At 40.0% G+C, this 12,247-nt stretch overlaps 1 protein-coding gene across 1 annotated transcript; it reads right to left on the reverse strand.

The window, feature by feature from the left end:
• Window positions 1-2,884: 2,884 nt before the first annotated feature.
• LOC116675945 (leucine-rich repeat serine/threonine-protein kinase 1-like) lies at window positions 2,885-11,975 on the reverse strand. The gene is made up of 4 exons (XM_032507407.1): window positions 11,806-11,975; window positions 8,535-8,662; window positions 5,198-5,361; window positions 2,885-3,064 (listed from the first exon to the last, which is right to left on the reverse strand). The coding sequence occupies exons 1-4, from the start codon at window positions 11,973-11,975 to the stop codon at window positions 2,885-2,887; spliced, it is 642 nt and encodes a 213-aa protein (XP_032363298.1).
• Window positions 11,976-12,247: the final 272 nt, after the last annotated feature.

Genomic DNA, 12,247 nt, shown 5'->3' on the forward strand with positions numbered 1-12,247 from the left:
GGGTATTGTGCGTGGCGGAGGACGGAACAAAACCAGAACGCAGCACAGACACACCCAGTGGAAAATCAGGGTTATACTAGATCAGATTCAAAGCCCCAAACAACTTGTATCTTGAAATATCACAAGTTTCTTCAATGCTGACTGAAAATATTGTAACGTGCCTTAAAACGTTTGAAATTGAAATTATTGTTAGGAGGATAACCCTTGAGATGAAGCATCTCGTTTTCGACGGTTTGCCATGTTTTTTTTATTTACACAAGACATTTATTCAGCTGGTCAGTAACAGCTGGCAGTGTTGTCTACAGTGTGGGACCTACTTGCCCAGCTGGTTCCTGGAAAGGTCGAGGGTCCTGAGCTGAGAGCACTTCACTTACTGGGGGCTGGGAGTGTTGCAATGTGATTACCACACAATCTCAGCGAGACAGAGATGATGGGAGGATGAGTCAGAGGAGGCGGTTAACCACATATTCACATTTTCCTTTCAAGGAATACACAGACAACTGGCTCTGATACCCGCTCCTCTGAGCTCCAAAATATTTTCATGTGGTTACTTTGTTTTCGCTAGGGCTGGCACAATTATGGCCAAAATATAATCAAATTATTTGATCAATATCGTGATCACGATAATTATCACGATTATTTGTTGATTTTAACCAAAACAAATTGATCATTGTCTATCTTATGTTGAAGTTGTAGGTTGTATGTTAAAATAAATAAGCCTAGGATGGATATATAGATAGATAGATAGATATCTTATATATCTATAATATACACGTATAATCTTTTTATATTGTTTTTAAATGTATCTCTGTGAAAGCTCCTTCACTTGTTTTCAACAATAACTAATTAAAAGAGCTAGGGAGAGAGGAAGAGTGCAATGGACGTATATGCTACTCATAGAGTGACGGCTGGCTCATTATGAATGGGTCCATCTCACACGCTATTACTCTACAAATGAAGTTAGTTGCATGCACTAACTTCTGTTTTTTTTGTTGTTGTGGCGGCCGAGATAGCAGAGCTACCAGCGGAAACACTGGTACAAATAGGTTTGTCTCTCATGCTTAACAATATACAGCTGTGTTAATAATAATTAAAACTGTGGACAAATGTCACAAGTGTGGATGCTGTCACCGCTCTGTCTTTGTGGCTGGGAGCTGTGTTTCAGTGAATAGGGGTGGGGCTCCGCAGAGAGTTAAAGGAGAGATTCAAAACAGGCACAGCTTTACAGAAGAAAGGGTCATGTAACGCAAAATCAAACCACATCAATTCGCTTTGTTTGTGGAGAGGAGCAGGGTGCGAGGACATTAGGTGCACCGGTGCGACCTAGAGGAAAAATGTGGTCGCACTCTAGAGCCTTGTAACTAAGAGACACTAACTAGCACTGGTCACTGGGTTGTCTAAAAAACAACAGACGGGACAAATGGTGCGTTTACTAGTAAAATGTAAACCTGAGACGAAGTATAACCGACGCTATCTGTTGAATTTCCTCCCGTTACCTGTCTCTGTGACTGTCTACATGCTAGAAACTAAGCTGAGAACAACTCTGACTGGCACATGATCAGACCGTTGTTTAAGAGCGGTAGATTGGCTTTGCAAAAAAAACAGAGCCTTCTATGACGCATTTAAATATCGTCAATTACGCAAATTTGATTGTGGGAAACTAAAACGTGATCGTGATTAAAATTTGATTAATTGTGCAGCCCTGGTTTACGCTGTCGCAAAATCACTCACTCACTCATCATTCATTCAAATCAGGTATTGTCTAAAACTAAACATAGATCTGAAATAAAGTCTGGCAGAAAACAAGATCCTTCATCTATAAGAAAAACTGATGAATCGGATAATTCTCTGAAATCCCTCGTACGGGCAGATGTGTTGCATGAAGCTTATTGTTGTATATTTGGCCTTACTGATTCTTGCATTTATATTTGGCAGTGCTCTGGTTGTGTTGGTGTATTCAAAGGCTGAACAACATTCTTATTTGTTTGCAATTCTGTTAAGAGTCCACAATCCAATCCCAAAATAGACAACCCTTTGGTTAGTGTTGGCAAAGTGAGCCAAACATTTATATGCTTCTAAGCTGAATGTAAGTCCATGACCCAAACATGGAGACCAACTACACAGCAGCAGTGCCATCTGCAGGCTACTTCACACGCAGCATATGATTATATTTATTTTTATATTCACATATTCATTTTTGTTAAATCCTCAGATTTGAAATTATTAATTGCACTCCAGCTTGGTGTCCAGTAGGGCTGCAAAATTAAATGCATTTTTTTCCAAATCGCAGAGGGTCGCAATATTTGTTAAAGGCAAAATGTATGTCAAACCATTCTGAATGAGTATTGTGGTGCTGCAGATGTCCCGCCTACAAAACCTATCTACAGAAAACATCATTGTTTGGTACAGATCCTTGCAAAAATAACACTATAGTCATTTACATTTTTTAAGATTTAATATTAGTCAATGAAAATGAGAATGATACAAACATGATCATTCCCTTCAATATTGTGAATGTAAATGTAAATGTGCTGTATTTATATAGCGCTTTTCCAGTCTTAACAACTGCTCAAAGCGCTTTTACATCTACAGGAAACATTCACCATTCACACACATTCATACACTGTGGCCGGGGCTGCCGTACAAGGTGCCGCCTGCTCATCAGATAAACATTCACACACATTCACACTCCGATGCGCAGCACCGGGGGCAACTCGGGGTTCAGTGTCTTGCCCAAGGACACTTCGACAATGACTGCAGGGGCGGGGATCGAACCACCAACCTTCCAATTGGCAGGCAACCGCTCTACCACTGAGCCACAGCTCGAATCATATCGCAATCGCAATATCAGTCAAAACAACCACAATTAGATATTTTCCTCTTATCATGCTAATGTCCAGCAACAAATCCAGAATGCTGATCCTACCTCCAGCTCAAAGAGATATGAAGGCAGCTCCTTCAGACTGTTGTCGGAGAAGTCCACCTCCTGCAGATGAGTCCTCCAGAAGATGGAGATGGTGTTTGGAAGACTCTCGATCAAATTACATGAAGCTTTGCATTGCTTCTGCAGGGGAGGAGAAATATGAATATTCATTTGTGTTATTATGTGAAAACAGTCCTCCCCCAATTATACACTTCAACTGTTTCCTACCATTTCTGTACAGTAAATATCTTAATATACATCAATATAATAATGCAGTGTTACTTAGCAGTGTTGTGCCAGTTACTTCCAAAATGTAATAAATTATATATTACAGGTTACTGTCATTTGAGAGTAATTAGTTATATTACAATATTACTGTCTCTAAATTGTAATGCGTTACACTACTTTTGCACAACTTTCAACAAAATTACATTTGTCAATTTCACCATCGGATCAATAAAGCCTCCTCTTCATCCACTTTAATACATCAGAGATCCTTCACAATATTTTGTCTAATTAATATGAACATGCAAAGTAACTAAAACTATAAAAATAGATAAGTAAAATGTACAATAGGCAGTAGGAGAAAATGAAAATACTCAAAAATCCCTTACAGCTGTATAAGTACGTCATATTTGTTTAAAGCACTTGAATAAGAAATTGATGTTTAGTTTAAAACAGTCTAAAGAAAATTGGTCAATTATAGTGTGATTACATTATTTACAGTACTTGATTTACAGCTGATATGTGAAATGGTACACAACCTTATTTAACAGTAAGTTAGTTTTACTGTCAACCGTCACAGGAAGTGTTTTATTTTAAAGTAGCCTACAAGGAAGTTGACTGTTTAGCTTACTGAGATGAACGTGAGACGCTAGACGCAAAACATGTCCATCAAGCTTAAGTTGTTCACTTTGTTTGTAAAACTGTAAAATATTAAACAGTACATGGTCACAGTAAAAGAATAGCGTGGTCGGTTGTCATTCAAAGCCATTCCACTACAGGCATAGCTACTCTCCACGGCTGATAAACATTATTTCCCGACATGTTTCTATCTGTGAGCAGCTCAGACACACTGCTGTCCTAATGTACCTGTTGGGACAGAGACGTTGTCGTTCCGTCTCTGGTTCCGTCTCTGGTTCTGGCTCTGACTACAGGAACAGAGACAGGACAGCACCTCGCTTCAACTCCAGAAAATAATATCCATCTCGCAAATGTATCTGCAGTAACCTCAACCATCGAATACAGCAACAGTAAATAATATTCAAGATTTATTCTTCCTTTGAAGAAATATTTTACGGGGTTGGTGATTTCTTAGAAAAACAGAACACAACTAAATGTTGAATTGAAAGCTGTAACACGCATTACTGAGATTGTAACAAGTATAATATTACCTAAATTTAATCAGCAATGCGTTATATTACTGCGTTACAGCAAAATGAAATACATCAATGTAATTATGTTACTTTTGTATCGCGTTACTCCCATCACTGCCTGTAACCCAGAAACGGTGACTGCGCAGCAAACTGCAGCTGTCTCGTCAGACTGTGTGGCACTCCTGAACTCCGATGTCTACCAAATTTGCAATTAGCCATCAATTGTCGCAAAACGGCCCATATTTGAGCTTTATATAGTTGATTTCTCACATAAAAAAGTCTCAGAAGTTAATTCAGTAACGACATAACAGAGGAACAATGTATAACATTGCAGTGTCTCGAAATATAGACGATTGTCTCGTCTCCAATGTATGCGTGTGTGTGGTTCACTTAACCAATCAGTGCGCAGCTCATCTAAATTTCCATGAGCATACCATATGTATCAGAAAACCTCTTGTTTATTCTAAAGCCAATTCCCAGTGTGGCTTTAGGCCCCATAAAATAGCAACCGGGCCATTTTCAACCCAAGCATGTTACAAACTTTAATTGGAGACCTAAGGAACAATGTAAAATACCTTTATAATCATTTATAATTCAATTCAACCCTTTTATATCTCTCAAGATATCAACACTTTACAGAGACCACTCCGAATTACAAGGACCCAACAGTTCTAGTTTCCTCCAGAGCAAGAACAGGCGACAGTGGCGAGGAAAAACTTCCTTTTAGGCAGAAACCTCGGTCAGACCCAGGCTCTTGGTAGGCGGTATAACCCCTTTAATACCCAGAATGTCAAACATGGACAACAGCACCTTGACTGTTCTATGTTGATCAAAAGAAAAATCCTGTAAATCAGCAGATTAAAAACAGGAAGTGGATCCTTAGCAGTCGATTTCTTACCAGAGGACAAGCCCAGGGATCAGGGAAAGTGCTCAGTTTGTTCCTGCACACATTGAGGAAGCTCAGGGATTTCAAACAATGCATGACTGCTGTGGGCAGACTGCTCAGACAGTTGTCAGACACATCCAGCTCCTCTAGCTTGCGAAGACCGATCCAGTTAGTGGCTGACAGAATGGAAATAAAGAACACAGGCAAAGTGGAAAATCAGACCAACACAAATTACCAAATAACAACTAAAAGGCCCTTCAGTTCAAATATGTTTTAAAGCCAGAATCAGAAAAGGGTTGATTGCCAAGTAATTACCACTTATAATGAATTTGCCTGTACGGTTGGTGTATGCATAAACAAAATAAATATGAAAAGTGGGAACTAAGTCCGCTGGCGCTGTTTCCCTGATGTTCATGAGCTCATCTCTGGTAAAAGAGCTCCAGGTGCCACAGCAGAAAACTGAATTTACGACATAAACAAGAGAAAACAATGAGCACCAACATCCTATCTGACATAAAGTGTATAAGTGGCTGCAATAACCTAGACGTATTGTAGTGTAATAACGTATTGATTAACAATTATCCAAGCTGTTAACAGATCGGTAGCGCTGAAGTAATGAGTTAGTCAAGCTATAAGTAACACTCTTTCCTCTCCAGTGTGAGGGGGTTATGCTCTTCTCTCTTTTATATCATTAATCATTAATTCAAAAAGTGATTTAAAAATACTATTTGCAGCAAGAAAAACTGTAGTTTCACTGTGAGGATGGTTTTGGTCTTTCAAAACATTTGAGTGTGCTCAGAAGTGTGGGGACATGAACTCAGTTGGAAAAAATTTATTTTTATTGGTGAAAACTGGTTAAAAAAACAACTAATGAGCCTTAGAAGTATTGAGTACGGATGAATCACAGCTTCAGGCATGCAGGTTTACATGACTAACATGTGCTACCTTATTTAAAATGTCCCCAAGTTGTGTTTCAGGATGTGTTTATGTAAAGTCTGGGGGTAACATACTCAATTTGACCTTTGCAGCTCTTGATCAAACTCTTTCAAAATAACCCTGACATGTAACCAAGGATGTATTAAGAGAACTGGATATAGTTTTTGGCAGGGAAGCCCCGTATAATCCAATGAGAGCGCTCAAAAGTGCATAAAGCAATCATGGAGAAAGCAATCTTTGGAGCTCGGATCTTCCGCATTGGCTGGACCATGATATCACAATGGGAATGCCATGAGCACTAGCAGCAGTTTGTGTTGTCGTTGCAACCGGTAGTAACATGCTCGTTCATGAGCTTCTCTCTCGTGTCTCTTACAAGTATTTAGCTAGACAACCAAGGAGATGTAGCTAATCATTATGTTGTGCCACTAGCTAGCTATAGTGGGGCTTGAAAGTTTGAGCACCCAAGGCAAAAATTTGTATTAATGTGCATAAAGAAGCCAAGAAAAGATGGAAAAACCTCCAAAAGGCATAAAATGACCGATTAGACATTCGTATTATACGTCAAAAAAAGTTAGATTTTATTTCCATCATTTACACTTTCAAAATAACAGAAAACAAAAAAATGGCATCTGCAAAAGTTTGGGCACCCTGCTGACTTTCTAGCATGCACCGCCCCCTTTGGAAAGCTGAGACCTGACAGTGTCATGGATTGTTCTCAATCATCGTCTGGAAAGACCAGGTGATGTCAACCTTAAGGTTTTAAATGCCCAGACCAGAAAGACCCGGCAGACACTGGAGTGGTGGTACACCCTTCCACTATAAAGAGATAAGTGTACAAATATGGTCTTTATGGAAAAGTCATCAGAAGAAAACCTCTTCTACATCTTCACCACAAAAATCAGCATTTGAAGTTTGCAAACATGTAGACAAGCCTGATGCATTGTGGGAACAATTCTGTGGACCAATGAGGTTAAAATAGAACTTTCTGGCCGCAATGAGCAAAGGTACGTTTGGAGAAGAAAGGGCACAGAATTTGTCCAGAAACCTCTTTCAAACTGTTAAGCATGGGGGGGAATCAATCATGCTTTGGGGTTGTATTGCAGCCAGTGGCACAGGGAACATTTCACGAGTAGAAGGAAAAATGGATTCAATAAAATGTCTGCAAATTTTGGATGCCAACTTGATGCCATCTGTGAAAAAGCTGAAGTTAAAGAGACGATGGCTTCTACAAATGGATAATGATACTAAACACACCTCAAAATCAACGATGGATCAAAAGGCGTAAACTGAAGGTTTTGCCATGGCCTTCACAATCTCCTGACCTCAACATAATTGAAAATCTATGGATAGACCTTAAAAGAGCAGTGCGTGACAGACAGCCCAGAAATCTCAAAGAACTGGAAGACTTTTGTAAGGAAGAATGGACGAAGATACCTCAAACAAGAATTGAAAGATTCTTGGCTGGCTACAAGAAGCATTTCCAAGCTGTGATACTCACCAAAGGGGGCAGTACAAGGTATTAACTCTGCAGGGTGCCCAAACTTTTGCAGATGCCATTTTTTTGTTTTCTGTTATTTTGAAAGTGTAAATGATGGAAATAAAATCTATTTTTTTGGAACATATTATATGAATGTCTAATCATTTGATGCCTTTTGGAGATTTTTCTATCTTTTCTTGGCTTCTTTATGCACATTAATACAAATTTTTACCTGGGTTGCCCAAATATTCGAGCCCCACTGTACAAGCTAGTGCTAGCTACTATGGTTAGCCTTAAGTTTTGTGAACAGAGCTTCCCTTAATACATCCATAGCTTCATATCTCATCCACGTTACAGGCTTTACAGCATACAGTCCTACTATGTCTGTAGTAACATTATGTGTTCATATAACTATGTTAGCTGTGTTACCATTCTCTTATTACATCCATGCTAGCTGAATTACAACCATTAGCTATATCCATTACAGCTACAAGACCTCGGGAGAACTGTCATGAGCGTGCCCAGTACAAGGCGACATGGGCAGGCGTTGTACCACGGGTCTGCTCGCGTCCATTATGCACGTTCATCATGCTTAGTTTAATAACTCTGGATTCGGCTTATAATGAATGTTAAAATGTCAGGACCCTTAACATGTTAGGAGTTTGGGCTGGTAAGTTGATGTACCCCCAAAAAATTATCAGCTGAAATATAGAATTTTCTTTTGCCATGCAATGTCTTTGTGAAAAGTCTTTCTGAGCCATGGGATGCAGCACCATTGTTATCAACTAAGCCCATGGTGGCTTTCAGACATGGCGCTGTTCTTGGGGGCTTGCATGTAACTGACAACATGTTAATATATTCTTGAAATCTGTATTCAAAAGTGTTCTTCCTACAAAGACAATAGTTACTGTATATATAAGCTGAGTTAAAACCTACTGGTAGGGATGTCAAACAGCACTGTGAGCTGGTTCTTAGCAGCAGAAAGTCTCTGGATGCGGGTCAGATGCAGAAGTCCAGGTGGCAAACTGGTGAGCTGGTTCTGAGAGAGATTTATGCACTGTAAACTAAAAGACAGGAAAAAACAGGCTGAGAGGGTGACCGCTGACAGCTTCCACTTTATGACACAGACAGCTACATTTAGGACAGATTCATTTAATCAGTGTTTGCCTAGTCTTGCATTGCCAGACCTACCTCCACAGTGCTGCAGATGTAGGTCTGGCCTACAAACATACAACATCACGCTCTAGTTTAGTGGCATTTCTTTAAACCAATTACAATTGTGTTTGGCGGCGGTCAGCGCAGGACTAGATGACGCCGCCTCTGCAAATTCGGGGAAGAAACTTGTTTCGGTGGAACATGTGTAAGTGTTGGAGAAATGTCAGATTGGACAGATAGTCTAGCTAGCTGTCTGGATTTACCCTGCAGAGATCTGAAGAGCAGTTATCCATAGTGCTCATTAATTCACTGAAGATTAGAATGCCAACACAAAGAAAGAGGAAAGTAAAGGACATCAGGCCTAAAATGAGGGACATCCGGCGGAATAACCGAAGGCACCTGAACAATACCAGAAATGAAACGTTGTCAATATAGACTAGTGTTTGCCTACACTTATAAACACCTCAATGTGGGAATACATAAACACATGTACACAGGCATTTTGAGAAAAAACTGGTTTAGTATTTTTTGCCAAATGAGAGAAGATCAATATTAGGTTCATCTTTGTGTCCAGTAATATAATTGACTTCAGGACATTTAGAAACAGAAAATTATATATCATGGTTTAAGGAGAATTTAGCATATATATTGGAGCCATTTCTTGACCAATATCAACTTGGTTCAGTATCTCTGCCCTCATACAGGATGTATGTAAATCAGTGCAATCAATTTCAGTTATTGGGAGAGCTATTGGACAGCAGTAGATGAAGTATTCAGATCCTTTAGTCAGGTATAAGTACTAATAAAACAACACAGTACAAATACTCCATTACAAGTAAGAGTCCTGTCTTCATAACATGACCTTTCAGAATTTTAAATTCCATACTTTTACATAACTAAAAAGTTACAGAATAAAAGTTACAGAAGTATCATGAGCAACAATCAATGGAAGTGGAGCAAGTGAACAAGACAGCTCAGAAACATCTGTATTTCTTAAGGAAAACTAAATTCCCCTGCCAGTTCTTGTTAACCGTTACAGATGAGCAATAGAATGCAGCCCGACTGGAAAATACAACTCGGCATGGTCTGGGCACGGCCCAGGACATACATTTTTGCTTTTCATTATTAAGAGCTTTGGTTTGTACAAAAAACGTTTTCAGTCCATCATGTTATTTCTGTAGGAGGAGTCTGTTAAAGTATGACTCTTGGAAATGGCAAAAGATGCACCCAAATTGCACAGTAATTTAAAAATAGCAACATTTATTATTTCAACTTGGTTCGGATTTAAGCCGCTACAACGGACCTGTGGTTGAGCCGTACCACGGAGCCTTTTATTAGCCTGACAATCCACTATGTAGCGGACGATTGGAATCTTGGCAACCGTGTGTGTGTGTGTGTGTGTGTGTGTGTGTGTGTGTGTGTGTGTGTGTGTGTGTTTGTGTGTGTGCGCTCAAATGCTTTACATTAGGCTGCAGGTAAGAAACTTTGCTCGAAATATGTTTTTATTTAAAGTATCTGTGCATCTAGTGTATTTTAGAATGGTTTACATTAAAGGACAGAACCCAATACGCTAAGCTTTTTCTTTGATAAAGTCTCTGCAATTAGTGTACTTGAATTGTATTTATAATTTTTTTAACATTATGTTGTATAATTAAAATGTTGCACATTAAATGTCTCAAATCTACATTTCTTTCTTTAAAAGAAATATTTTAGCAGTTTGGCTTTCCTTAGGGTCTATGTAACCTGGTCTGAAATGGTTCTATTTTAATTTATATATCTCTGCCTTAGACCCTTATGGCGTTTTCCACTGCTGGTAACAGCTCGGCTCGGCCCATTCTATGTCCGTTTTCCATTGCAGATTGAGTAAAGCCTCAGCGTGGCAGGTCACTATAGCAATGCGTGATGACGTAATTTTCAGCGCGACTCACAACAGCACGTCGCATACTCGCCGCAGCCAGAAGAAATGTTTTGTTCAAAAGAAGCTGAAGAAGCAACAAAAATCACCGCTAAAAAAACGGAGTTTGGGAATTCTGACGGAGTTCAGACGTCGACATGACGGTTGTTCGCCGACACAAAAGGGTAAGTTAAGTTTCCTGGTAACGTTAGCTAACATTTGCATGTGTTCAGCTTCGCAGTCAGTATTTACTATACGCTATATAAAGTACATGAACTTTAGCAACCATGATTACACACCAACATGTCTGCTGTGTACTGTTTGTGTTTCAGAGCATTCACGCTTTGCAAAATCGCCGCCGCAGACCGTCTGGTGGGCGATGTCCGACCGGTGAGATCTCTGGTTCTGACCTGCTGGACTTCGTATAATCTTTATGACAGTCACGGAGAAGCTTATGACAACGACTGGGATGCATCTGGGACAGCAGAGCCGGGGGGGACACTGTCACAGGGGGCAGAGGAAGAAGACCAGGAAGTTTGGGAGGGTTTGATGCGCTACTTGAAAAGCTAAATAAAAACTTTTGTTATATATATTGTCTTGTTTTTTTAAAGTAACAGTGTGCAATATTGGAAACGACATGAAGTCCATGTAGTAGCCCAAACAGTTGAAAAGTGAGAATAGTGCAGAGAGTGGATAATCTGTCGGTGTCCGGCTAGATTTGTATTAAATGTCCCGTTTGTTCTGGAAACACACTCCGCACTCTTGTTTGCTAAAAACGCAGTCATAACTGACGATTATCTCCGACCAATCAGCAGTCTGCAGGTTTGCACGTCACCTTTTGGTATCGCCTCGGCTCACTTGGAACCTCGACTGAGGTAGTACTAAAAAAAGTACCTGGTAGCAGGTCCCAGGGACTTTTTTTCGTAATGGAAAACCAAAAAAAGGGAGTAGAGCCGAGGCGAGTCGAGTAGATACCACGCAGTGGAAAACCGCCATTAGTCTCACTACAAATTAGGTATTGATTTATTTGCAATTATAGAAGACTTTTTTATTAAATGGAGAACATCTATCATACTCAAGATGGAGTGCACTGGCTAGCTGCTATTTGTTGTTTGATAACACATTTGTCACAGCTGCGTCCTGGCCAGACTAACATACCTGGCGCAGATGACTTCCTGGGAGCTGGGGGCAGCTGGCAGCTCTTTCAGCAGATTGTTAGAAAGATCTAGAGTCTGCAGGTGGATGAGTCCCCAGGGCACCACGGAGGGCAGAGCAGCCAGGCTGTTGGAGATAGATCCAGGTGGGTTGATACATGACGAGACATCCATGAACAATCCAGCTCCAACCATGGCAGCTGCAGACCACTCCAGCACACAGTGACAGCCTGCACACACACTCACACAGGCGGCATGATATCATAAGAGGGCTGAGAACAACATGGATTTAACCAGGACTTCCTCTTATCACTTTGACTACCAGTATTATGAACCTAATTATACTACATTGTAATGCTTAACTGTGTATCACAGTAAATATGTGAACATTTGCCATTAAACCCAGAATTAGGACTGGGTATCCTTAAAAAATGTTCAATACTTGT

This window comes from Etheostoma spectabile, unplaced genomic scaffold (assembly GCF_008692095.1).
Source record: "Etheostoma spectabile isolate EspeVRDwgs_2016 unplaced genomic scaffold, UIUC_Espe_1.0 scaffold00002516, whole genome shotgun sequence".
Taxonomy (NCBI): domain Eukaryota; kingdom Metazoa; phylum Chordata; class Actinopteri; order Perciformes; family Percidae; genus Etheostoma; species Etheostoma spectabile.